Source organism: Candidozyma haemuli, assembly GCF_002926055.2.
Source record: "Candidozyma haemuli strain B11899 chromosome Unknown G_2014730914, whole genome shotgun sequence".
NCBI lineage: Eukaryota > Fungi > Ascomycota > Pichiomycetes > Serinales > Metschnikowiaceae > Candidozyma > Candidozyma haemuli.
This window is the reverse complement of record NW_020289905.1, coordinates 338471-363361: the sequence shown is the minus strand read 5'-3', so window position 1 is coordinate 363361 and position 24891 is coordinate 338471. Positions and strand designations below refer to the sequence as shown.

Genomic DNA, 24891 nt, shown 5'->3' with positions numbered 1-24891 from the left:
TTAGACTATCAAGAGGACCTGAAAGAAGCGAATGTGCCGCCAACTCAATGGGATGGAAGTCCTCCTCTGCCATAGTATGTGGTTGTAGATATGTTGATAAAGCGCGCGGTCAGAAGTAGGTTCAGGCAAGTAGGTCCAGGCTCTATATGGAAATACAGAAGATGAAAGTGGTGAAATGGTAGTTTATAGGAATAATTTAAAAAGGCTGTAGCACTTCATTCTTCAAGAAAACTAGTCAAATTCTAAATAATCGGTGGAAGTATACACGGTGTATAGTGAAGGCTTCCTATGTTCCTTTGTAGGGCCAGTGGAAGCCATAGAGCGTGATTTCTACTTGTCTTATTTTATCCACTGAGTTTGTATTTTTTAGTTAATTTGCTTATTTTGCTGTTGATGACTCATTTTGAAGAAAGTTCTCTTATACTATTAAATGGCTGCTTGGAATGTTTATTCTTGGTGGGATGTCTACTTGGGTGGGACTGAATTGGCTGCGAAAGAGTGGAATACAGTGGATGGGTCGAATGAGGTGTTTTTGGGGGAAACAGAGGGTTTTCTATAAAATTAAGAATAGGTAATTTCAATCTATATACTTCTTTTTTGGTTTAGCCAAAATTCTGATTTTTGGTGGACACTTTACATTTTGCTATCTTTGGCTTTTGTCGTATAAAATGTTGATATTTATAGTACATGGTGAGAAATGCAGAAACCGAGAAGAATGTGAATTCTGGTAGTGGGTTATAAAAATGGGGTATTTCCATATGATGAACCTTTTGAGGTAAAGTGATGGTATTAATCGGCGAAATCAACGATTTTGTCTCTTTTGGCCCTTTTAATGGGTTTTTCTTGCATTTTTTAAAAAAATAAAAAAATTGGCAAAAGCATGGGATTTTGCAACCACTGGTAGAACAAAACACCCGTACACCAGCTTACCCCAGGTCGTCAGACCCTCCGCCAAAACACCAAAAACAGGCGTATTTCGAGCCGTTTAGATATTAAATACCTTATTTGAATGATATGGTTATGTTCTTCAAAAGCTGGCCTTTGTAGCACGTCTGTGGCTCGAGATACACCAAAGTACCTCTAAGCGCATACCACCACAAGAACCACCCATTTGAATGCCAATACTAATTTTAAACATCCCAAACCGTCTTCTTCTGAACTCTTCTTCACCTTAGTACCCACCAAATCCTTCCTCCCTCCCCCAAAACTGCCTTACTTTCGGCAACGAGCAATTGGCTGCCGGTTGGGCATGCCTGCAAAGACACTTATTTCCCCAACAAGTTTGCTTACACTTTTAACGCCGACGAAGCTTCCCAAAGCTTCGCTTACGCCGGCAAAAGTTGTTTTAAATCTCTGTTTGCGCTCACAAGACAAAAAATTTTGTGTTTTTATCTTTTTTGCAACCATTCAGCAATCATCAACACCTGCACAGGCCATCTATCAAGTTTACCCCAACATTTCCAAAAACACCTTCCACTTTTTCCCTACAAACCACCTGACCACTCGCTGCCTGCTCTAATCGATGCTCCCTGGGGGTCCCTTGAACCAGTACATCTCCCTGCTAGTACCGCAAGTCGCTCAGGATATTCTGTCCAAAGCACTGGACTATTTGACATCAAGCGCCTCTGAAAAGAACGAGCACATGCTTCTCCATAAATCGGCCCATGCCGTTAAAATCGGACAGAGTTTTAGGTTTGACGTGGATTTTGCTCCGTTTGAGTCTGCTGAACACTACGCCTCTCAGCCTCCAAAGTCGTTATGGGTGAAGGTGAAGAATACTGAAGCTATAGGCATGAGAGCTGCTTACTTGGCTGGTCCATATGTTTTGTATGTGGACTGTCGACCTGATGATTATGATATTTCAAAGAACGTGTTTATCACGGCGGATCAGCCTGTTTACGAACCACAGCTCCTTCCGGGCCAGAGCTTCTACGTGGAGCTACTGTGCCACCAGTATAAGCCGCATTATCGTTGGACCATTGATGTGATCTCCCAGGCTATCTTTAATGTTTCTGTGGCTACTAATTTTGAGATTTCTATTGCTGCACGCCGTGAATGGCTTTCGGAATCGAACGTCCAGGTGGTTCCACACCCCTTTGTTCTGGTTCTGACCCACGATACTTTAGACTTGTGGAATATGCCTATTCCAGATACTTCCAAGCCGATCCATTTGGTGATCTTGACGCATGGCCTTCATGCTAACGTGCTGTCGGATATGTTCTTTTTGAAAGAGCAGATTGATAAGAAACAAGGTGATGAGAATGTCGTTGTCAAGGGCTACTTTGGCAATGTCTGTAAGACTGAACGAGGCGTCAAGTACTTGGGCAGTAGAGTTGCCGACTACGTCGTGGACCTTGTCACGCAGAACGAAACCTTAAAGGGTAATGTGACCAAGATTTCATTTATCGGTCATTCGCTTGGTGGTCTTGTTCAAACGTTTGCTGTGGCTTACTTAGAGGCCAACTTTCCATGGTTCTTCCAGCAAGTCCAGCCAGTCAACTTCATCACCTTGGCTTCTCCAATGATCGGCGTGGTCCACGAAAACCCCGTCTACATTAAACTAGCGCTTTTGGCCGGTGTGGTGGGCAAGACAGGTCAAGATTTGGGACTACAGTACACTGAGAGCAACAATAAACCGTTGTTGCTTTTACTTCCCACAGGCCCTACTCACCGGATTCTTAAACGCTTCGTTCGCAGAACTGTCTACGCCAATGCTGTGAATGACGGTATTGTACCTCTCAGAACTTCTGCATTACTTTATCTAGACTATGACGGGTTGACTGCCGTTGGTAGCGATACCAAACCTGGCACCACAGGCGAGATCCCACAGGATCTTCCAAATAATGAGGATTCCCAAACACTGGCTCTCAGTGCCATGCTTTCATACTTTTTGCCTCAAAAGCATCGCAAGAGCGATGCTGAGCAATATAACCGTTTCCAAACGAACAGCCAGGAAAACAACACCAAGGAGGGAACGTTTGGTGGGCTACCGAAGCCATCTATCGTTGAAAGTGCCGCTTCATTAATTCTCCCACCGCAGCCCTCGCTTAAATACATCACCAACCCAGCTTCCAGAGACGACGTGATCATGCACGACAAGGTCTACCACGACTCCGACTTGCCTCCTTTCGGAATCGAAGAACCCACAGAAGAAGAGAGCAAGACGATGATCCAGAAGTTGACGGCCAAAGGTGAATCGATCACGAACTTGGCTCGTAGCAAGGAAATGGAAAGACTTGAGGAGGAAATCGCTCGTGAGTACCATAAACTGATGCTGTGGAGAAAAGTGCTTGTATCGCTTAAGCCAGACGCCCATAACAACATTGTTGTGAGAAGACGGTTCTCCAATGCTTACGGATGGCCAGTCATCCAGCACTTGATCACAAACCACTTTGACGTGGATGGCGCCACCACGCCTGAACCATCTGAAGATGAAAGCATGGACTTGTCCACGGAGTATTCAGCCCTTGCAAGAATCCTTCTGAGAGATCTCATCCATCGTGAGAACGAGGATATTGACAGAGAGTCGCTCAACGAGCCCGTGGAACATACCTGGATCAAAGCCGACGCAGACTGCGAGTCGATGTTTGCCGTTGGTCCTGCCGGTCTTCTCCTGGATGTCAGTGAGAGAGTCTGGAAGCTCAAGGAGCAATGGGAGAAGCGTAACGCTGAGACTCCAAGCATTGACGAGACCACAGCTGCTGCATTAGACAACGATCTCCTCGAAGGCAACAAGCTGATCATGGAACGGTTCATGTGAAGCCGACCCCAAAAACAACAACAACAAAAAAAGTAACCACAAAAGTAATGTGAACCCTTTCTTAATATAAACGCCAATAGATTTAGATACCCATACTAATCCTCCTCCGCTTGTTCCTCTTCCTCGACATCCTCTTCAGCCTCAGCACGAGGAACCACGTCATTAATCTTCGTCAAGATAGCTTCACAGGCTTCTTCACTAAACCTCTGGTCACATTCCTCCACCAAAGCATAAAGATGCACCATCGATCTAGGCAACGAATTGAGGATCTGAAGCTTCTCAACCTTAACCAACTCGTACTGGTTCAAAAAAGACATAATCTCCTTCACAGCATTTGCATCAGGAATCTCTCCCGCAGCCAGCTTGTTCAAGCACAGCGTAACGTCTCTTGTGATGACCTCCAAATCAACACCAGCACCAGTGAACCTTTTCCGGCGGTGTTTCGAATCCTTATCCTCCTGAGGCGAAAAAGTCCAGTTGTACTTTTCCTTAAGCCCATTGAGATGCAGAAGCACCTCGTAGTCGGCTAGAAAGGCGTCTCTTTCCTTGAGCACTTTCATGGAGATGAGGTTGGTGTGAGATTTTCAACCGCGCAGATCAACAAGTAGGTGGTGGAGGAGAGGGAGAACGATGTGGTGGTTGAATATATGGAAAAAAAAGAATAAGAAAGAAAAAGTCAACGAATTAATAAGAGTAGCTGGTTGATGGGAAAAAAAGGTTTAGTGGATTTTTGAGGATTAGGTGGATGGCTGTTTTGGTAGGGGAGTTGTCTTGTTAGTGAGCTTTGGCTGCGAAATACTGCTGTATTGGAAGGAAGCGATGGGAAGGGAAGGGGAAGTAAGATATGGTGAAAAAATGAATATCTCAAAACTGGAGTGGAATAGGTGGATTTTATGATTATTAGAGAGGCGTATATTTGGCTGGAAAAGTTAGGGGCCCAAGGCGTGGTGATACTCATTGACATTGGTACTGGTTCAGCAGACAGAGAAGCACCAGGTGGATAGGTATCTGTTGATGGCAGTTCAAGCAGACGTGTAGAATATTAAATACAAGAGTTACCAGCATGTTCCCAAGCGGCTAACCCAACATCACCCTTTGTTTATACACTTTTCAATCTCTTCATTGCCCTTTGCTGATGGTTGATGGTTATATTAATTTATGCTAGGAAGCCTGATGCAAAGGAATCTGATGTTTCCCAGAACCCTAGATCTTGCTTTATGTTCAACCAAATTACCTATTGACCTTGGAATCCAAAAAAAAGTGATTTCCAAATCCCATAAGAGGAATCTATTTCAACCCATTCCCTGGTAACCACAAAACACATTCAAACCTAAATCAAAGATCATCTTCTTAAACCTCCCACGAAAACAATTCTTATCCCAAACCGGTCACTACCAACTCACCCCATTTCTCGTAAACCAATACTTTCTGCCACTTCCCCATCCTTCAGATTGTGGTGGCTCACCATCAGATCTACGTCAATCCTTACTAATCCTCTACATGCTTGCGCCCATCACCACCAGTTTAGCCTATCCAGCGCTGGAGGTCACAACCAACGCAAAGCTAAACTTAAATCCAAACCCAGATCAATAAGAGCTTCTACCGTTAATAAAACACAAGAAACACATACAACACATGAAACAGAAACGGTTACAAAAGAACCTTCACTAACATCACCCGCCTTGAACCACCCAGCACCAGTCAACCCACCGGATCAACCTTCCATGAACAGCAAAAAGCCAACACAAAATGCAAAAGCACTATTGGCGCTGTCAAACAGACCAAGCACCAAGCAGCCCTTTCGCAATTGCATGTCAAAAGAGAAATTGCACCTTCCAAAATGCCTTATCCAGACGCCATTCCACCGGCTTTTTTCTCTTCTGTCTCAAGCGCCATGCCTGTCAGATTGCCTTGCCAAGCAACGCATACACGTTGAAATTTCATATATCCATGAGGCTTTCTGTCTTGACATGCCGCATTAACGAGCCTCATCACCGAGACGGATACCTCTAGGTGCTGGCTGCTTTGGAAACGAAAAAACCAGAAACAGAGAGGAAAAGCAGAAAATTACATCTTCAAAACTGGAGATTCCCACTTGAAGAAAAAAAAGGTCAAACGACAGATGCACCTTTTTGGACCATTTGCAGCCACTGCACTTTTTTTTTTTTTTTTTTTTTTTTTCAATAGCTCGCACATAACTGTGGCGGTCAAAATTGCCATAGTTAATAGGCATCTACAAGTAGCCACAATCCACAAAAGCGGGCCGAAACAATGCAAATTAAGCGATGGTATGGGCATTGACGGGCGATTTTAGATTCAGCCACGCTGTGATTGGTGGAAATAAGCGGGAAAAGTGGAGGCGAAAGTACGTCTTATCTCGCTCTTATCAGCCATAGCTTATTTTATGAGGACGAGCCACTTGAACTGTCGCCATAGTCGTATCTATCATCTGAGCAGTGGTGCAGCAGTGGGTGTTATTTTTTTCGATTAAAGTGCCTGCGTCGCCTAATATATGATTATGCATTTGGGGGGTTTAGTATATAATTGATTTGGTATCTGCTGCATTGTGTATTTGTGGTTTTTTTTTTTTTTTGCAACCATTTACTGATATGAGCAAGAACGATAGTGTTGCTCTGGAAGTCGCTTCGCTTCCCTCAAACTCTTCGGGGAGTAAGCAGATCAACTATGACGTGAATGTGGTGGATGTGGAGTCGCTTCGTCCGGATACTGACTCTTTGGAGAATAACGTCTTTGAGAAGGAAGCTAATCTTGATAGAGGCCTTAAACAACGTCATATTCAGATGTTGTCGTTGGTCGGTGTTTTCGGTACGGGTTTGTTCTTGTCCAGTGGTAAGACCTTGTACTTGACTGGTAACGTGGGTATGTTCCTTTCGTACTTATTTATTGGTATTCTTGTTGGTTTGAACCAGCTTGCCATGATTGAATTGTCTTGTTTGATGCCTGTCACTGGTTCTTATATCAGACACGGCGACCATTTTGTTGATGGCGCTTATTCGTTCGCCCTAGGCTGGATCGGTGTCTACCAGCACATTCTTCCTAGTGAGATCTCGGCGTCAGCTTTGGTTATGGGCTACTGGAGTGACTTGAACCCTGCTGTGTGGATCACAGTGTTTATGGTTATTATTATTGGATGTAACTCATGGAAGATCCGTTTCTACGGTGAGATCGAGTTCTTCTTTGGATGTCTCAAAGTGCTTTTGATAACTGGTCTTATCATTCTTTGTATTGTCATGGACTTGGGTGGTGTCGCTGGCGTGGACAGAATTGGGTTCCGTTACTGGAAAGACACCCCATTCAAGGAATACTACACTGACGGAAGCCTTGGTGAGTTCTTGGCCTGGTGGAAAGCTGCTGGATCTGTGGTTTATGCATTTGGTGGTGTCAATGCCATTTCTTTCTATGCTGGTGAAACCCAAAGACCCAGATTCTCTATTTACACTGCCGGTAAGCGTATTTTCTTCAGAGTGTTTGTGCTTTACTTGCTTACTGTGTTTGGTCTTACGCTTATTCTTTCTGCTGATAACCCACAAATTGCAGATACTACTGGTGACTCCACTGGTTCTCCATTCGTCATTGCCATCAAGGATGCCGGCATTCAAGGTCTTCCTAGTGTGATCAACGCCGTTGTCTTGACCTCAGCATTTTCTGCTGCCAATATGGGTTTGGTGCAGACATCCAGAAACTTGTTTGCCTTGGCTTCCAAGGGCCAGGCTCCAAGGTTCTTCCTTAAAACAAACAGATTCGGCTTGCCTTACTGGGGTGTGCTTGTGTCTGCAGCATTCATGCCTTTGGCTTACATGAGTGCCAGTTCTAGTGCATCTACGGTTTTCGGCTGGTTCCAGAACTTGACAAGTGCTAATTTGCTTGTGGTGTGGATTGCCATTGATATCAACCACATTGGCCTTCAGAAAGCTTTGAAGGCTCAGGGATACACCAGAGACGACTTGCCTTATAAGATGCCTTTTGCAGACTACGCTGCATACATCTCGTTGTTCTTCTTTATCCTTCTTCTTTTAACTGGAGGATACGCCAACTTCTTGGACGACAACTTCGACATTTCGTCATTCTTCAGTTCATACTTTGTCATTCCACTCTTTATAGTGTTGTTCTTCTTCTGGAAGATCGTCAAGAAGACGCATCACAAGAAGTCAGAAGATGTGGATTTGGAGACGTTGTTCAAGGACGTCGAGGCAAACCCAGAGACGATTCCTCCACCTAACCGTGGCTGGAGAATCATCAAATATTTATGGGAGTAATTTATTTCAGTGCTATGTACATACTAATACAACGTTCCATCGACAGACTTTCTCTTGAAGACGCCAATGAACCCTCCTCCAACGACCCTTTCGCCTACCTTAGGACGACAAATATCGACTCTTTCGCCTGTAGATTTTGCAACCACAGATGAAATATCCCATTCTCGTGTTCCACCGCCGTTTCCTGGCGGTAGCTCCATCGCACGAACAAACGAAAGGTCTACTTTCTCTCCAGCATTATGCTTATCCACCAAATACTGCTTGCACTTTAAAAGCTGTGTAATAGACGGGCAAAACACCACCAACGTGGCCTCGAGAGCCAAAACCTTGGCCAAGTCGCCAAGGTATAGATGTGGATCGGGTAAATCTAAGAAAACGCCATGGAGAGTCAACTGGCCAGGGTACTGCTTTACCCATTCCAGCGGCAGCTCAGCCAAGCCAAACTCCACATCGCCAGCGTACCTTCCTCTTTTATAGTTAGCCACGTTCAAAGCGCCATTTTCCTGGTGGATCTTATTCCTATCCACGGAATGAAGAATAGCACCTCGAAGCGAAGGGTCCTCAAAGTGCCTAGCCACAGCATTGGCGCCATGTAAAAGCTGGCAAATCGCCAACGTAAGCGACCCATTCCCCGTGCCTGCTTCAAGGTACCGTCTAGGACCCTCCTCCTTCGGTCCATACGGATCTATCTCTCCAAGCAGAGCCACCACAGCAGCATCCATAGCATAAATAGGCTGGGCCCGTCGACGACACAACGACACGTATTCGTCCAACGTCGGCTCCGTCACAACAAACTTATCAGCAGCAGGGTCCTCCAGAGCCTTCCCCTTGGAAAATGGCAAGTAGATGCGCTTAGGCCTTCCTATGATATCATTATGGTTAAACCGTCCATTATGCGTATGTCCAACTTTATCCTTCTTCAACGGCACCACGAGAAAAGCATGGTTTAGGTTTCGAAGCGGTCTGCAAAGAGCTGCGTCGCCTTCACGAAACACAGACTGGAGGAACCGGCTTGGGCGCATGTAGTAGAGAAGAGCTCACATCGCGAGGTGTAGGAAGGCATCGACAAAGTGGAGGGAAGGGAAGGGAGAGTGGGAGGGAAGGGAAGGAAAGAAGGGGGTGGTTTTGGGAGTTGGGGGTAAGGGAAGTTTTGGATTTGGTCGATTTGGAAGGAAATGGAGGCGGGGTGTCTGGGAACTGGAGGTGCTTAAGTGGTGGAAGAAGTATGGGAATGGTGGGGTCAGTGAATATTGGGAAGGCTGGAGATTTTGGAAAAAGTAATAAGAGGATGGTTTTTGGGGCACTTAAAGGAATAGATTTAATTATTTAATATGCCTTTTTAGGGGGCCTTGGTTGAAAGTGATGGACCCTTTTTCTCCAGTAGTACCATATTTCGCAGCCATTGTAGCCTCTATAGCCTATGTAGCCAATGTAACCAGTATGTCTATATCCATCTGTTCATTATAATACCAAAGTCATTTTCTTTTCGATCGTATATACTGAACCACTTTCTAACTTATTTTCCTACTTTGACTCCTCTCTCCATCCACCTCTGCCTACACCATTCTGGATGCTAACCTTAATCTTTTCGTGTCTATGTTACAATGCTATCTAACTTCTTCTCTGCTTCTTGTGCTTCTTCTCGATCGACTTGCCGCTGGCGCCGATCGTGATGTTCACCTTGGGTGGCACGTCAAAGCCAAAAGACTTGGCCACCTTCACCAAGTCCAACTTGTCTATCTGGTAGACAGTCTTGAGATGATGTGAGGCGTATGCTTGCAAGTACGATCTGTAGCCGTCCTTGGCGCTCTGGTGCAACCAGTAATTGCTCTTGATCAACTTGGTCAACTGGCTTTGCACGTTGGCGATTTTGCTGGATGGGAACTCGTATTCGTTCAATGGCACATTTGCAGCCTTCAAGTATCTCAAAAATCCCAACTCGTTCGGCGTCAAGAACATCAATGACTTACCTTTACCTTCGGTACCTCTGGCAGTACGACCCACTCTGTGGATGTAGTCTCTTGGATCATCTGGAGGGTCGAACTGGATAATCCAGTCAACAGCTGGGATATCAAGACCTCTGGCGGCCACATCTGTACAGATCAAAATACCTTGCTTGGCGTTACAGAACTCAAAGAAAGTGTTGGTTCTCTTGGCTTGCTTTTGCTTTCCGTGAAGATCCAACACTGGCAAGTCGATGTAGTTCAACAACTCTCCAAAGTATTTCACACAGTTACACGACGAAAGGAACACAATGATCTTCTTCTTTGCGTTTCTCTTGAGGAAAGAAAATAGAAGCAAGAAACGCTTGTCACTGTCACAGACAACGTAACCCTGTTCCAAACCGTCAGCTGTCAGGTTGGCGTTTTCAGGCACAACGTTAATGTAGAGAGGACCAGGTCTCAAGGACATTCTAGCCAAATCCTCGACCTTGGTGGTCTGAGTGGCGGAAAACAACATGGACTGTCTGTTCTCGTTGGGCAAGATCTTAATAATCTGCTTCATTTCCTCCTCGAAACCGATTTCCAAGATTCTGTCCGCCTCATCGATAACCAAAGCCTTCAAGTTCTTGAAAACAAAGCCCTCAGTGTTCTGCAAATGATCCAAGAGTCTACCTGGAGTGGCAATCAACAAGTTGACACCCTTGGTGAGCTTCTCGGCTTCTTGTCTTCTATTGGCACCACCAATGACAATACCAAAAGTCTGTGTGTGGTGCTCCATGAGCTCCCTGGCCACACCAAAGATCTGAAGAGCCAACTCTCTGGTTGGAGAAATAATAACCACACCAGTACCGTTTCTAGGCTTGAACTTAAGCGAGTACAAGAGCTCGATGGCAGGAATCAAGAAGGCCAACGTCTTACCCGAACCAGTCTTTGCAGCACCCAAAACGTCCCTACCAGCCAAAAGTGGCGGAATCGTCTTGGCCTGAACCTTGGTCATTTTCGTGAATTTCATGTCTCTGATAGCTTTCATGGTGGGTTCACTGAGATCAGCCTTGTCAAAGTCAGTATTGACATCCTCTTCCACGTCATCCTCGGCAGTTTTCTCCACTGTGGGCTTGATAGCTTTATCCTGAGCAGCCTTTTCAGCCTCGGCCTTCTCCTTTCTGGCCTTTTTCTTTGCATCTTTCTCAGCATCTGGATCCTTGATGTTCTCGCCCAAAAGCTGTGCTACATCATCGAATTCACCGTCCACTTCGTCCACGAGCTGCTCGGTTTCGGCAGTGTCAACTTCTTCGTGAGTTCTCTTGACAGGCTTGGAATCCAGCTTTTTAGCTGTATCCTTCTTGGATTTGGACTTCTTCCCCATACTGTAAAGATAGTTACTAGGGAAGATTTTTTGGTGCGATGAGCATCGAAAAAGAGGTAGTGGGAGGCAGGTCACGTGGGGGATTTTTCAGGGAAACATAGACACCCCATTTTTTGACCAGGAGTGGTGGTTTAGAAGGGAAAGTTAATTAAATGTAGTCTGAGAGGGGGAAAGAAGAGTATGGTTGGATTTTTTGGACATCGTTTTGGCGTGGTGGTGGAATGGCGGGGGACTGGAATGGCTGCGAAAAATGGCCTCTACAGTAGAAGAGGTGTCTAAAGAGGGTACTAAATAAGGGTGGTGCTAAAGGGAGGGATAATGAATAGATATTCTTTTGGTTATTGGAAAGTGAGGTTTACATCTTTGCACTTTTGGAGTGGTAGCACTACGGATGCTCTTGTTTAGTGGGACTGGTCTGTCTCACTCAGTATACATAGACTGAAGAAGGTAAGCTTAGAGTATATCAATAAGAATACACTAAAAACAAGAAAGTACTATTTTTTTCAGGCCTATGGATGTCAAGTAAATTGCTAGGATACTTTTTTATAATAAAAAAATCACTTTTGCTGAATCTACATGGAACCACTCAATGGCCCCTCTATACCTCATGCTCAGTCCAGTAAGGCCCCGCCAATTCCCACCACAAACCTCCAAAAACCTTCAATTCCATAAACTACATCCAATTTCCAAATACCAACCCCTTTTCATCCCCAAAACCCAATTTTTCACCAAATTCCACCCCACCAATGCCTTCTTCGGTGGCAAGCCCTGCAGGAATATCACCACCCAGATTACTCACTCTACTACTTCGGTTGCCTCCCTCTTACTACTACATCTACAACAATGGCCCAGTACTCAGTGACGTCGACGAAACTGTACATGCAGGCCATGGCCCCCATGATGGAGGTGTTATCCAATTTGAGCCTATCGAGCGACAGAAAGCATCCGAAAATCGATAAAGAGTCTACGACTTCGACATCCGTTGATTCATTCTTGCTGGACTTCAAGGATGTGGATGTTGACGTGATCAGCAAACTTACGGATGCTACTAAAGGTGCGTCTAAGGTGGCTAGGGAAATTGCCAACGAGTGTAAGAGAGTCAGTTTGGCTAGAGGCCAGGACGAGAACGATACTATATCTATAGTTAGAGGAGTTGTCGAGAGCAACAATACCGATGAGGAGCTTCAATCTGCGTTATTTGACATTTTGGGGTTTGAAGAGTTTGAATTGATTTCAAAGATTGTCCAGAATAGAGATGCTCTTCATGAACAGGAGGAAGCTGATGCTCCAGTTGATCCAGCCTCGCTTTCGCCTGAAGAAAGAGTGAAATTGCTCGTCACCAATAGAGAAAAACGCAAAAACGAGCCATTGCTTCCGAAAATCAAGCAGAACGGCCAGTACCCTCATGTGTTCAAAAAACCTGACGTGGGTAATGTCATAGCAATCACTGGAAAGTCGTACCTGTTGCCGCAGGGAACAACCAGAGCCAGTTATCCTACCCACGAGGAGCTCATTATTCCATACCCCGAAAACGTGTCCAACAGGTACATCAAGGACTCTCAATTGGTGCGTGTGGCCGACTTGGACTTCTTGTGCCAGGGCACCTTCTCCAACTATAAAACGCTAAACAAAATGCAGAGTTTAGTCTACCCAGTTGCATATAATACCAACGAGAACATGTTGGTGTGTGCCCCTACGGGTGCCGGTAAAACAGACGTTGCATTGCTTACTATTCTACATACTATTGGGCAGTTTGTTTCGGAGGTTGACGATGGTGTTATAGATGTTGACTATGACGAGTTTAAGATCGTCTACGTTGCACCCCTTAAAGCTCTTGCTGCCGAAATTGTGGAAAAGTATGCCCAAAAGTTGAAATGGCTCGGTATCACTGTGAGAGAACTTACTGGTGATATGCAGCTAAGCAAAGCTGAGATCATGACTACCCAGATTATTGTCACGACGCCTGAAAAGTGGGATGTGGTTACAAGAAAGCTGATTGGCGATGATGATCTTGTGGCAAAGGTTAAGCTTTTGATTATCGATGAGGTCCATTTACTTCACGAAGACCGTGGTTCTGTCATTGAAACACTTGTGGCTAGAACGTTACGTCAGGTTGAATCCACCCAGCAAATGATCAGAGTGGTGGGTCTTTCGGCTACCCTACCGAATTATATGGATGTTGCTGATTTCTTGGGTGTTAACAGAAACATAGGTATGTTTTTCTTTGACCAGCTGTTCCGTCCATGTCCACTTAAACAAGAAGTTTTGGGTGCTCGTGGTAAGGCTGGATCCAAGACAGCACGAGAGAATATTGACAGAATCTCATACGAAAGGCTTCTTGACCATATTCTGGAAGGTCGCCAGGTCATGGTGTTTGTGCATTCCAGAAAGGATACTGTCAAGACAGCTAGAACGTTCATTTCAATGGCCCAGGCAAACGGTCAGCTTGGCTACTTTGACGCATCAGATCTGTGTGATTCATACGACAGGTTTAAGAGAGAAATGGGAACCAAGAATAGAAACAAGGACATGAAGGAACTCTTCCAGTATGGTTTTGGTGTTCACCACGCCGGTATGCTTCGAACTGATAGAAACGTTACCGAGAAGATGTTTTTGAGTGGAGCCATCAAGGTCCTTTGCTGTACTGCTACTTTGGCCTGGGGTGTTAACTTACCAGCTGCAGTGGTTATCGTCAAAGGAACTCAGGTTTACGACGCCAAACAGGGTGGATTCGTTGACTTGGGTATTTCTGATGTTATCCAGATTTTTGGTCGTGCTGGTAGACCCCAGTTTGAAAAGTTTGGTACCGGTATTTTGTGTACTACCAGTGACCGTCTTGACCATTACGTTTCGTTACTTTCACAACAGCATCCTATTGAATCTAAGCTTCTGGCAAAGCTTATTGATAACTTGAATGCGGAAGTGTCCCGTGGTACAGTGACTACAATCGACGAGGGTGTTCAATGGCTCGGTTACACTTTCATGATGGTGAGAATGAGACAGAACCCATTTGCGTACGCCATTGAATGGCGTGAACTCGAAGAAGATCCAACTCTTACTATGAGAAGAAGGAAGATGATTATTGACGCCGCTAGAAGACTTCATTCTCTACAGATGATTGTCTTTGACGAGAATTCTGGTGCTCTTGTTCCTAAAGATTTGGGTAGAATTGCGTCTGACTTCTACTTGCTCAACAACTCCATTGAAATCTTCACTCAAATGCTTAACCCATTGGCTACTGAAGCTGATTTGTTGTCGATGATCAGTATGAGTAGTGAGTTCGATAACATCAAGTTCAGAGAAGAAGAGAAGGTCGAATTGACGAAACTTGTTGAGAATGAGACCCCTTGTCAAGTAGCTGGTGAGGCCGAGTCTGCTCCATGGAAGACGAATATCCTTCTTCAAGCATTTGTTTCTCAGACACAAATCAAGGATTCAGCTTTGATTTCTGACCTGAACTATGTTGCTCAAAACTCTACCAGAATCTGCAGAGCCTTATTTTTAATTGGTATCAACCGCCGTTGGGGTGCATTCTCCAAGGCCATTCTTTCTATTTGCAAGTCTATCGATAGAAGAATGTGGGCTTTTGACCATCCACTTGCCCAATTCGATCTCCCAGAACATGTGTTGAAGAATATCCGTTCTAAGAACCCATCCATTGAAACGTTACGTGATCTTTCAGCTCCAGAATTGGGTGATCTCGTTCACAACTCCAACTCGGGTAAAACCTTGTACCGCTTGATCAGCAGATTCCCTTACTTGGAAATCGACGCTGAGATTTTCCCTATCACCAGCAATGTCATCAGAATGCATGTGGTGTTGGAACCTGACTTTGTATGGGATGAACGTTACCATGGAAACGCCCAGTTCTTCTGGGTGACTGTTGAAGAGTCTGAAGATACAAAGATTCTTCATGTGGAGAAGTACATTTTGCGTCGTAACTCCATGAGAAACCCACACGAGCTTGACTTTATGATTCCACTTTCGAATCCTCCACCAGCACAGATTGTTGTGAGGGTACTTTCTGATACATGGATTGGATCTGAGTCGCTGCATTCTGTATCGTTCCAACACCTCATTAAGCCCACCAATGATACTGTGAGAACAAACCTTTTACGTTTGCAACCACTTCCTATTACGGCATTGCATAATGATAAGATCCAGTCTGTGTACGAGTCCAAGTTCCGCTACTTCAATCCAATGCAGACAATGACGTTCCACTCGCTTTACAATACCAACTCTAATGTGTTTGTGGGTTCTCCTACTGGTTCAGGAAAGACTGTGGTTGCAGAATTGGCTATTTGGCATGCTTTCAACGAGTTCCCTGGTTCAAAGGTAGTATACATTGCGCCAATGAAGGCCTTGGTTAGGGAAAGAGTTGAAGACTGGAGGGCAAGAATTTGCAAGCAAACTGGCCATAAACTAGTGGAATTGACAGGTGATTCTTTGCCTGAAGCTAAGGAAGTCAGAGAAGCTGATATCATTATCACAACTCCAGAAAAATTCGATGGTATTTCTCGTAACTGGCAAACCAGAAAGTTTGTTCAAGAAGTGTCGTTGGTTATTATGGATGAAATCCATCTTTTGGCCAGTGACAGAGGTCCTATTTTGGAGATGATTGTCAGTCGTATGAACTATATTTCGTCTCAGACAAAGAAACCAATCCGTTTGTTGGGTATGTCTACTGCTGTTTCGAATGCCATTGATATGGCAGGCTGGCTTCGTGTTCGTGAAGGTCTTTTCAACTTCCCACAGTCTGTTCGTCCAGTTCCTTTGCAGATGTACATTGATGGTTTCCCAGACAATCTTGCTTTCTGTCCATTGATGAAGACCATGAATAAGCCTGCTTTCATGGCAATCAAGCAGCATTCGCCTACCAAACCAGTTTTGATTTTCGTCGCTTCCCGTCGTCAAACAAGACTTACTGCTCTTGATCTTATCCATTTATGTGGTATGGAGCTGAACCCAAGACGTTTTGTTAACATGGACGACTTTGAGCTTACGGATGTTTTGGAGAAGGTCAAAGACGAAACCTTAAAATTATCCTTGCAATTCGGAATGGGATTGCATCATGCTGGTTTGGTTGAATCTGACCGTCAAATAGCACATAAGCTTTTTGAAGCAGGTAAGATCCAGATCTTGATTGCAACTTCCACTTTGGCTTGGGGTGTCAACTTGCCTGCTCATTTGGTTATTATCAAAGGTACTCAGTTCTTCGACTCCAAAATCGAAGACTACAAAGACATGGACTTGACGGATATTCTCCAGATGATGGGTAGAGCAGGTCGTCCTGCTTTCGATACCAGTGGTATTGCAATTGTGTACACCAAAGAAGCCAAGAAGGTGTTCTACAAGCACTTTTTGAACATTGGTTTCCCTGTGGAGTCTTCGTTGCATAAGGTGTTGGATAACCATATTGGTGCAGAAATTGCCAGTGGAACAATCACCACCAAGCAACAAGCTCTTGACTTCTTGACTTGGACGTTCTTGTACAGACGTGCTCACAACAATCCAACATACTATGGCATTGAAGACTTGAGTGACGCTGGTATTTCTAAGTACTTGGGTGGTCTTATTGATGATGCTATTGAGAACTTGACTGAGTCTCGTTGTATCACTCATACTGGTAAAGACGAGCTTTTGCCATCTCCATTCCTTCAGGTGTCTTCTTACTACTACCTTTCCCATCTTACGATCAGGACGATTCTTGGTAGTATTACGAAGGACTCTTCATTCCAGGAATGCTTGAAGTTATTGTGTCTGGCTACAGAGTATGATGAACTCGCTACAAGACACGGTGAAGAACTTATCAACATGGAAATGTCTCAAGCCATGAGGTATCCTGCTGAAGATATGGAACGTGAGTTCATTTGGGATCCCCATGTGAAGGCGTACTTGTTGATCCAGGCGTTCATGAGTCGAGTCGACCTTCCAATTGCCGATTACGCTCAAGATACGGTTTCTGTATTGGACCAAGCCTTGCGTATTTTGCAAGCCTTTATTGATGTTGCTTCTGAGCTTGGATACTTGAATGTTGTATTAACGTTTGTGAAGTTGATGCAATGTATCAAGCAGAGAATCTGGTACGACGAAGATCCCGTAACGGCATTGCCTGGAATCCAAGTCCTGAAACGCAAGGACAATGCTCTTGATCTCAAGAAGGTAGGAACTTCAAACAAGGGATACCTTTATAAGTTGGCAGAAAAGCTTGGTGTTGAAGATTTCGACGAGAAGGATGGTGTCAAGGAGTTTGTTCGTATCGCTTCACATTTACCTACAGCTCAACTTAAGGTCGAACAGACTTCCTCTGAATCTTTAAGGGTTGAGCTTGAGCATGACAATTACCCTCTCAACAAGGATTTCAAGATGTATGCTCCACATTTCCCTAAACCACAGAGAGAGTCCTGGTTTGTCATTATCTGCGATAAGAACAAAGAGGAGCTTTTACTTATTAAAAGAGCTTCACCAAGGCTTCACGGAAAGAAGGGTAAAGTGGCCTGTTCCTTGGAAATCTTCGACGATATGAGAAACCAAGAAGTGGTTGTCCACTGCGTTAACGATGCCATGGATATCAGCTACGAAACTACACTCACATTGCAATAAAAAATGATGGTTTGATGCTAATATACAAAGAGATGCAAAATAAAATGAATGGGTCTACTCGAAGAACTCGTCTTCTTCCTCTTCCTCCTGTTTCTCCTGAGGAGCATCGATCTCCTCCTCTGGTTCTGGCAATGTCGTGTTTTCCACATAGACAGTTTTACCCGACAAGACGTCCTCAAACGTGAAGGGTAGTCTTTCTTTGTCGATGAGTTCCTCCATCTTCTTACGGTATGCTAGTCTTTTCTCCTCTGTGAGCTGGACACCTTTTCTAACGTTGTCGTCTTTCTTAGCTTCACTGGTGAGTTCTGGTGGATACAAAGAGACGTATTTCTCAGATTTGGGAAACATGAACACATACGCAACATCGATCTGCGAGTGTCTCAACACCTTTCTTGCTTTCTTGATCTCCTTCTTGGACTCAGCTTTGACTGCTTCATCATGGGCCTTAGTAGCCTGTTTTAGCTTTCTGATGGCCTTCTTTCTTTCAAAGAAACGCACCATGTGGTACTTCTTAGCACGCTCTTTGGTCTTTAAGTTGAACTGGGAATGTTTCAAATCAACCCTCAACGCTTTCAAGGCTCTTTCCTTCTCGACTCTTACATCAGCAGGTAAATCGTCCTTCTGGAGTAAGTTTTGGATGGATTTGATTTGTTTTTTCACACGAACTGTGGATCCAAAAACGTCACTAAGGTCAGTGTTGTAGCGGTCATATCGGCCGTTTGCTTTAGGCATTTTGGAGAATGGAGGTGGACTTTGGAGTGATTTGCGATGCCCTAGTGAAGAGCTCGATGGCCTGGGGTTAGTTGCAGTATATGCAGGAATTTTCAAAAGCCGTCTTGAACGGCCCAGTAATTCAACAAAAGGAGGAAGTTTGGGGTATTGAGGGTATTGCGGGAGGATATTGATGGATACGGGAAGCCGCTGGTGAAGTTTCGGTGTTCAATTGGCAGCCAGTGAGGGGTGGCCGGTGGAATAAGCAAATGAAGGGTTTCCCATGAATGGACACTGAAAGTCATTTAGAGGCAATTTCAAGGCAACTAAACAACATCTTTGATGTCCAGGACATGAAAATACCAGAAAACTGAACATTCTTTAAGGTGGTTCTTGCCTTTGTACTACCCCAGAGAAGCCCTTTTCGCAGCCATTTAGGCCTTCCGCTAAGTCACCATAAAGCCCCACCAAATGTCCTAAAACAGAAAAAAAAAAAAAAAAACGATATAATCTACAAACGGGAGTCCACTATCAAATCCCAACATTCAAACCTTCTTTCTATTCCCTCTGCCCCCTTTCATCTGCCTCTTCTGGCATTACACTCCCCGGAGGTACGGGTGCACTTCCAGCTCAGTAGCTCTGAAAATCTACATCTACAGATCCACAGCATCTACTGAACTTTCAAATGGGAGCACTTGAAAAGATCGCCCAGATCCAGGAGGAGCTTGCTAGAACCCAGAAAAACAAAGCCACAGAGTACCACATTGGTCTCTTGAAAGGTAAGCTTGCCAGGTTCAGAAGAGAGCTTCTAGAGCCTCAGCCAGGTGGATCTTCTGGAGGAGGCCAAGGGTTTGAGATTGCCAAAGCGGGTGATGCCAGAGTGTCGCTTATTGGTTTCCCTTCTGTGGGTAAATCGTCGTTTCTTTCGCAGGTGACGAATACGAAATCTGAGGCTGCCAACTATGAGTTTACTACGTTGACGTCTGTGGGCGGTATTCTTGAGTATAACGGTGCTGAAGTGCAGATTGTGGATTTGCCAGGTATTATCAAGGCTGCTTCGCAGGGTAAGGGACGTGGTCGTCAGGTCATTGCTGTTTCCAGAACGTCAGACCTCATTTTGATGGTTTTGGATGCTACCAAGGGTGGTGAACAAAGACAGATTCTAGAGAACGAATTGGAGACCATGGGCATTCGTTTGAATAAGGAGAGGCCTAACATTTCGCTTAAAGTGAAGAAAACTGGCGGTGTCAAGTTGAACTCCATTACTCCTCCAAAGTACCTTGACGAGAAGATGGTTACTGCCATTTTGAAGGACTACAAGATTCACAACGCTGATGTGCTTGTGAAGGACGAAAACGTCACTGTTGATGATTTTATTGATATCATTAACGACCAGCATATGTCATACATCAAGTGTCTTTACGTGTATAACAAGGTGGACGCTGTGTCTCTAGAAGAGACGGACCGTCTAGCACGTGAACCCAACACGGTTGTCATTTCGTGTGAGTTGGAGTTGGGTATTGAGGACTTGAAGGAGGAGATCTGGCGTAAGCTTGGTCTTGTGAGGCTTTACACGAAGAGAAGAGGAGTTATGCCTAACTTTGATGATCCTATGGTTGTCAGAGAGAACTCGACGATTTTGCAAGTTTGCGACGCCATTCATAGAGAGATGAAGAACCAGTTTAGATACGCGTTGGTTTGGGGATCCAGTGCAAAGCATTCTCCACAGAAGTGTGGATTGCAGCATCCAGTGAACGATGAAGATGTCGTTCAAGTCGTGACGAAGTAGGAGGGCCCCAGAGGCAAGTATTGCTGGCAAATCAATATAAACAAGGATTACTTAGTCTTTGGATTGGTGATGGCAGTGTTGCTTTGGGATCTAGACACTATTGAAGGCTCCAGGTTGCCTTAAGTACCAGTTCCAAGCCTTTAGAGCATCACCAAGTCATCGAACAACCTCCAATGGACAAAAGAAGGCAATGGAATTCAATAAATTCCATCCCTTTCCTTCCTCCTTCCTACTACTGCCAGACCACCACTGCCTATCTTTCGCAGCCATTTCGCAGCCATAGTGAAGGAGAACACCCACCACCAAAACCCACCAAAAGTTTCATAATACTTTAAGAAACCCAGGAAACGAAGTATAAATACGACCCGATTCCCACTTTTTTCTCTTTTCTTCCACCTTTTTTCTTACCCTCCCCATCATTAACCTTCCCTTCTCACATACAACCGCGCACTGTAAACATCAACCAACCATTATGGGTTCAGACGCTTCGCCAGACCTAGACCACGGACCGGAGGTTTTCGAAACCAGCGATGTCGAAAGCGAAGCAGGCCTTGATCTTCAAGAAGAACAGAATGAAAGCATTGCACGTGACCCTCTAGCTCTGGCTCAAGACGCTGCTGCAAGCTATGAATCTTCAGCGATCAACGATGAGTTGACGTTGGCAGACTTCCTGGGGACGGTTTCACGGCGCCTAGGGCAAAGTGGGTACAGTGTGGAACGAGCTGGAGAGTCTCGGCGTCAAAAATTGAGCAGAATAGCTTTGGAACTCGAGGAGTTACTGAAGGAAGAGGGAGATCTGGAGATTGAAGAATTGGGTAAGCAATTGGAGGTTTTGACGAGTAAAGACCGCGTTGACCCTGAGCTTGACCTTGGAATAAGTGGCGTTTTTAAGGATATTGACGCTGCTTTGAAAGTGAAGGAGAACGTTGAACCTACAGCTGGAGATGAGGTGCTTCGGCTTGAAAAGAGGATTGCAGAGCTTGAAGATCTCGTGGGAACGACAGAAGAGCCTCCTTCGAGTCTACGGAACGCTTTGAATAACGCGTCACGCAAGGTTTCGGTGTTGTACGATCACGAAAGTGAATTAAGTGCTGTAAAGGCAGAAATCAAGCTGCTTAATAAGGAAATGGAGCTTTTGGCTACGAATAGACGAATGGCACAGGTTGCCAGTGGGAGTAAAGAACCAGTTTCGGTGCAGATCAGCTTTGAACATAAGGTTTCGTCGTTATATGACCGTTTGGCTGAGTTCGACAGGGCCAACACCACAGTACCACTTATATTAACAAGACTTCGATCTTTGAATCGCGTCCATGCCGAAAGTGGACATGCAATTGAGTGTGTTTCGAACCTAGATAAGACCTTGGCTGAGTTGGCGCAGGATATGAAGAAATGGGATGAGTCGATAGATAAGATCGATAAGAGTATCAATGAGCAGAGTGAAGCGTTTGGCAGGAACTCAGAGGTGTTCCAAAAGAAGATGAATGCTGTTCTTGAGCGTATAGAGAAGTTGGAGGGCCAGGGAAGCTGATTGGATGAAGGCATTTGGGAGGAGGGAAGCAAGACGGTACATTCCAATAGAGGAACACTCAAAGAAGGAAATGAATGGTTCTTGTTTATGTCAGTTACGACATACCGTGGAAAGGCACTTTTTCAGTGAATACATCGGTTTTGGTTTCCATATAACGCTGAAGCTTACAGTCGGATGGACTTCAGGGCAGTCAATGAACGCTTACACTGTAAGCCCACTACTTCCATCGAACTTTCCTTTTTCCTTCCCTACCTCCGGTGCTTTCAGTACCCCCGGTTTCCAAGCCTACAGGCTATTCAACAAGCCATCCATCTAGACGTCTACTGCTTACACTATCCAACCACCAGCCATTCCACCTGGCCAACGGAACTCCCGTGAACCAAACCTGTCATCCAAAGCCTACCATCCCGTTCAAAAGAAACGATAATCCACATCGTCCTCGTTTCTTTGCCTACCTTTAAAGACCACCACGGTGGCTTAAACACCTTGACAGCAACCGCACCATTGCTACCACAAAAGCACCACCGTTCAAGCTTACCAGGAAGACCAATCACTCCCCAAACGCACCTTCAACGTCCTCCAACGTCCTCCAACGTCGTTTCATGTTCCCCCACAAAATGACACATTTTTCACGCCTATTCCTCCACCATGCATATCTATAATTTTTCACCTCACCGTTTCCCTCCTCACCCTGTCAAACCTCGGACTCAACTCCGAGCATGACCAACCGCCACTTCCCAGAACCTTCACTTGACCAATCACATCATGTTCTCCAACCCCAGGTTGTTTCTTGTTTCCCCTGTCTCACCTTTCACTCCTTTTGTGTGTTTTGGCTGCAAAACGGCGTCGCCATCTCCTGCCAGCATGCCCCCCGCCCTCGCTATACCCTTCCCGCGCCCTCTCCACTTCGCTCTTCCTTACCCAAAGGCCCCACACGCAGGGCTGCATCCATCGAAAACCCAGAGCAATATAAAAGGAATCGGTGTCCCACATTTTTTGACGTTACCTGGCTTTTTTTGTCTATTCCTTATTTTTTTCAAGAAATGCTTCGTTTGCGTACCGCCCGTGGCCTTGCCATGAAGGCCAGACCTGCTGCTGCCACCCTTTCTGCTCGTCTTGTTCCTAGAATGCCAGTGAGAGCTGCTTCTCAGTTGGCCCACTTCAAGGTTCCTCCAATCAGCAACGAACCCGTGAAGGAGTTTTCGTACGAACACCAGAAGGACTGGGACCTTTTGCGTGCGTCGCTTACCAAGTTGACTGACGGCGGTCCTTTGGACATTCCTTTGATCATTGGCGGTGAAAAGGTTTATGATAGACCCACGTTTGCTCAGGTCAACCCAGCCAAGCACAGCCAGACTTTGGCTAACGTGCGTACTGCCACTCCTGAGGACGTCAAGGAGGCAATTGCTGCTTCCAAGGAGGCTAAGGAGTTGTGGGCTTCTTTGCCTTGGTCCGACAGAGCTGCTGTTTTCTTGAAGGCTGCTGACCTCATCTCCACGAAGTACAGATACGACATGTTGGCTGCCACCATGCTTGGCCAGGGTAAGAACGTTTTCCAGGCTGAAATCGACTGTGTGGCTGAATTGATTGATTTCTTCAAGTACAACGTCAAGTACGCTGAAGAGATGTACAAGGTCCAGCCTTGCGAGTCCGCTCCAGGTGTGTGGAACAGAGCTGAATACAGACCTTTGGAGGGTTTCGTTTACGCCGTCACTCCATTCAACTTTACCGCTATTGCTGGTAACTTGGTTGGTGCCCCAGCTTTGATGGGTAACACTGTTGTGTGGAAGCCATCCAACTCCGCTGTCTTGTCCAACTACCTCTTGTTGAACATCTTGGAGGAGGCCGGTTTGCCAAAGGGTGTTATTAACTTCATCCCAGGTGAGCCAGTTGAGATCTCCCAGGAACTCGTCAACCACCCAGACTTTGCTGCTTTGCACTTCACCGGTTCCACCGATGTTTTCAAGAAGTTGTACGGTCAGATCGGTAGCAACTTGTCCAAGGACCTTTACAAGGAGTACCCACGTGTCGTCGGTGAGACTGGTGGTAAGAACTTCCACTTGGTTCACCCATCTGCTTCCGTTGACCACGCTGCCTTGTCCACCTTGAGAGGTGCTTTCGAGTTCCAGGGCCAGAAGTGTTCTGCCAACTCTAGACTTTACGTTGCTGAGTCTGTTTGGGAGCAGTTCTCCTCTACATTGACCTCTGCCATGGACACCATCACCATTGGTTCCACCACTGAGACCTCTACCTTGAACAACTTCATGGGTCCAGTTATCCACGAGCAGTCTTTCGACAAGTTGAGCGGTGCCATTGAGCAGGCCAAGAGCGACCCAGAGTTGACCATCATCAAGGGTGGTGAGACCGACAAGCAGGCCGGTTTCTTCGTCCAGCCAACTTTGATCCAGACTACTAACCCAGACCACGAGTTCATGAAGAAGGAGTTCTTTGGTCCTATCGTCACTGCTTACGTCTACAAGGATAGCGAGTTCGAGCTGATAATGGAGAAGATCGACCGCTCCACCAAGTACGGTTTGACTGGTGCTGTCTTTGCCAGAGACAGAGAGGCTGTCAGACAGGCTGAGGAGAAGTTGCGTTACTCTGCTGGTAACTTCTACATCAACGACAAGTGCACTGGTGCCGTTGTTGCCCAGCAATGGTTCGGTGGTGGAAGAATGTCCGGTACCAACGACAAGGCTGGTTCTGGTAACATCTTGGGCAGATTCGTTTCTGTCAGAAACATCAAGGAGAACTTCTACGAGTTGAAGGACTACAAGTACCCATCCAACATCAACTAATTGTACATATAAAAATGCAACGTTAACATGGCAATGAACTACGCTTGGCTACCTGTCAATATGTATTGTTCGTAATCGTAAGTAATTGATGCTATCGCCAAGAGTTTACTTGGACT

At 45.4% G+C, this 24891-nt stretch overlaps 10 protein-coding genes across 10 annotated transcripts; 6 read left to right on the top strand and 4 right to left on the bottom strand. All coding sequences in view use genetic code 12, as the record gives it.

The window, feature by feature from the left end:
- Positions 1-1522: 1522 nt before the first annotated feature.
- On the top strand, positions 1523-3760 carry CXQ85_004282 (putative lipase; the record flags this gene model as incomplete). Its single annotated transcript, XM_025487907.1, has 1 exon — positions 1523-3760. One exon carries the CDS (start codon positions 1523-1525, stop codon positions 3758-3760), a length of 2238 nt encoding a protein of 745 aa, XP_025341715.1.
- Positions 3761-3855: 95 nt separating this feature from the next.
- On the bottom strand, positions 3856-4320 carry CXQ85_004281 (DNA-directed RNA polymerase III subunit; the record flags this gene model as incomplete). Its single annotated transcript, XM_025487906.1, has 1 exon — positions 3856-4320. One exon carries the CDS (start codon positions 4318-4320, stop codon positions 3856-3858), a length of 465 nt encoding a protein of 154 aa, XP_025341714.1.
- A 2049-nt stretch (positions 4321-6369) lies between these two features.
- CXQ85_004280 (uncharacterized protein) lies at positions 6370-8037 on the top strand (the record flags this gene model as incomplete). Its single annotated transcript, XM_025487905.1, has 1 exon — positions 6370-8037. One exon carries the CDS (start codon positions 6370-6372, stop codon positions 8035-8037), a length of 1668 nt encoding a protein of 555 aa, XP_025341713.1.
- A 23-nt stretch (positions 8038-8060) lies between these two features.
- Positions 8061-9059, bottom strand: CXQ85_004279 (uncharacterized protein; the record flags this gene model as incomplete). Its single annotated transcript, XM_025487904.1, has 1 exon — positions 8061-9059. One exon carries the CDS (start codon positions 9057-9059, stop codon positions 8061-8063), a length of 999 nt encoding a protein of 332 aa, XP_025341712.1.
- Positions 9060-9648: 589 nt separating this feature from the next.
- On the bottom strand, positions 9649-11346 carry HAS1 (ATP-dependent RNA helicase; the record flags this gene model as incomplete). Its single annotated transcript, XM_025487903.1, has 1 exon — positions 9649-11346. The coding sequence occupies one exon, from the start codon at positions 11344-11346 to the stop codon at positions 9649-9651; it is 1698 nt and encodes a 565-aa protein (XP_025341711.1).
- An 843-nt stretch (positions 11347-12189) lies between these two features.
- CXQ85_004277 (putative RNA helicase) lies at positions 12190-17949 on the top strand (the record flags this gene model as incomplete). The annotated part of the gene is made up of 1 exon (XM_025487902.1): positions 12190-17949. The coding sequence occupies one exon, from the start codon at positions 12190-12192 to the stop codon at positions 17947-17949; it is 5760 nt and encodes a 1919-aa protein (XP_025341710.1).
- Positions 17950-18003: 54 nt separating this feature from the next.
- CXQ85_004276 (uncharacterized protein) lies at positions 18004-18681 on the bottom strand (the record flags this gene model as incomplete). Its single annotated transcript, XM_025487901.1, has 1 exon — positions 18004-18681. The coding sequence occupies one exon, from the start codon at positions 18679-18681 to the stop codon at positions 18004-18006; it is 678 nt and encodes a 225-aa protein (XP_025341709.1).
- A 664-nt stretch (positions 18682-19345) lies between these two features.
- Positions 19346-20449, top strand: CXQ85_004275 (uncharacterized protein; the record flags this gene model as incomplete). The annotated part of the gene is made up of 1 exon (XM_025487900.1): positions 19346-20449. One exon carries the CDS (start codon positions 19346-19348, stop codon positions 20447-20449), a length of 1104 nt encoding a protein of 367 aa, XP_025341708.1.
- A 472-nt stretch (positions 20450-20921) lies between these two features.
- Positions 20922-21977, top strand: CXQ85_004274 (uncharacterized protein; the record flags this gene model as incomplete). Its single annotated transcript, XM_025487899.1, has 1 exon — positions 20922-21977. The coding sequence occupies one exon, from the start codon at positions 20922-20924 to the stop codon at positions 21975-21977; it is 1056 nt and encodes a 351-aa protein (XP_025341707.1).
- A 1043-nt stretch (positions 21978-23020) lies between these two features.
- PUT2 (1-pyrroline-5-carboxylate dehydrogenase) lies at positions 23021-24775 on the top strand (the record flags this gene model as incomplete). Its single annotated transcript, XM_025487898.1, has 1 exon — positions 23021-24775. The coding sequence occupies one exon, from the start codon at positions 23021-23023 to the stop codon at positions 24773-24775; it is 1755 nt and encodes a 584-aa protein (XP_025341706.1).
- Between the last annotated feature and the right edge of the window lie 116 nt (positions 24776-24891).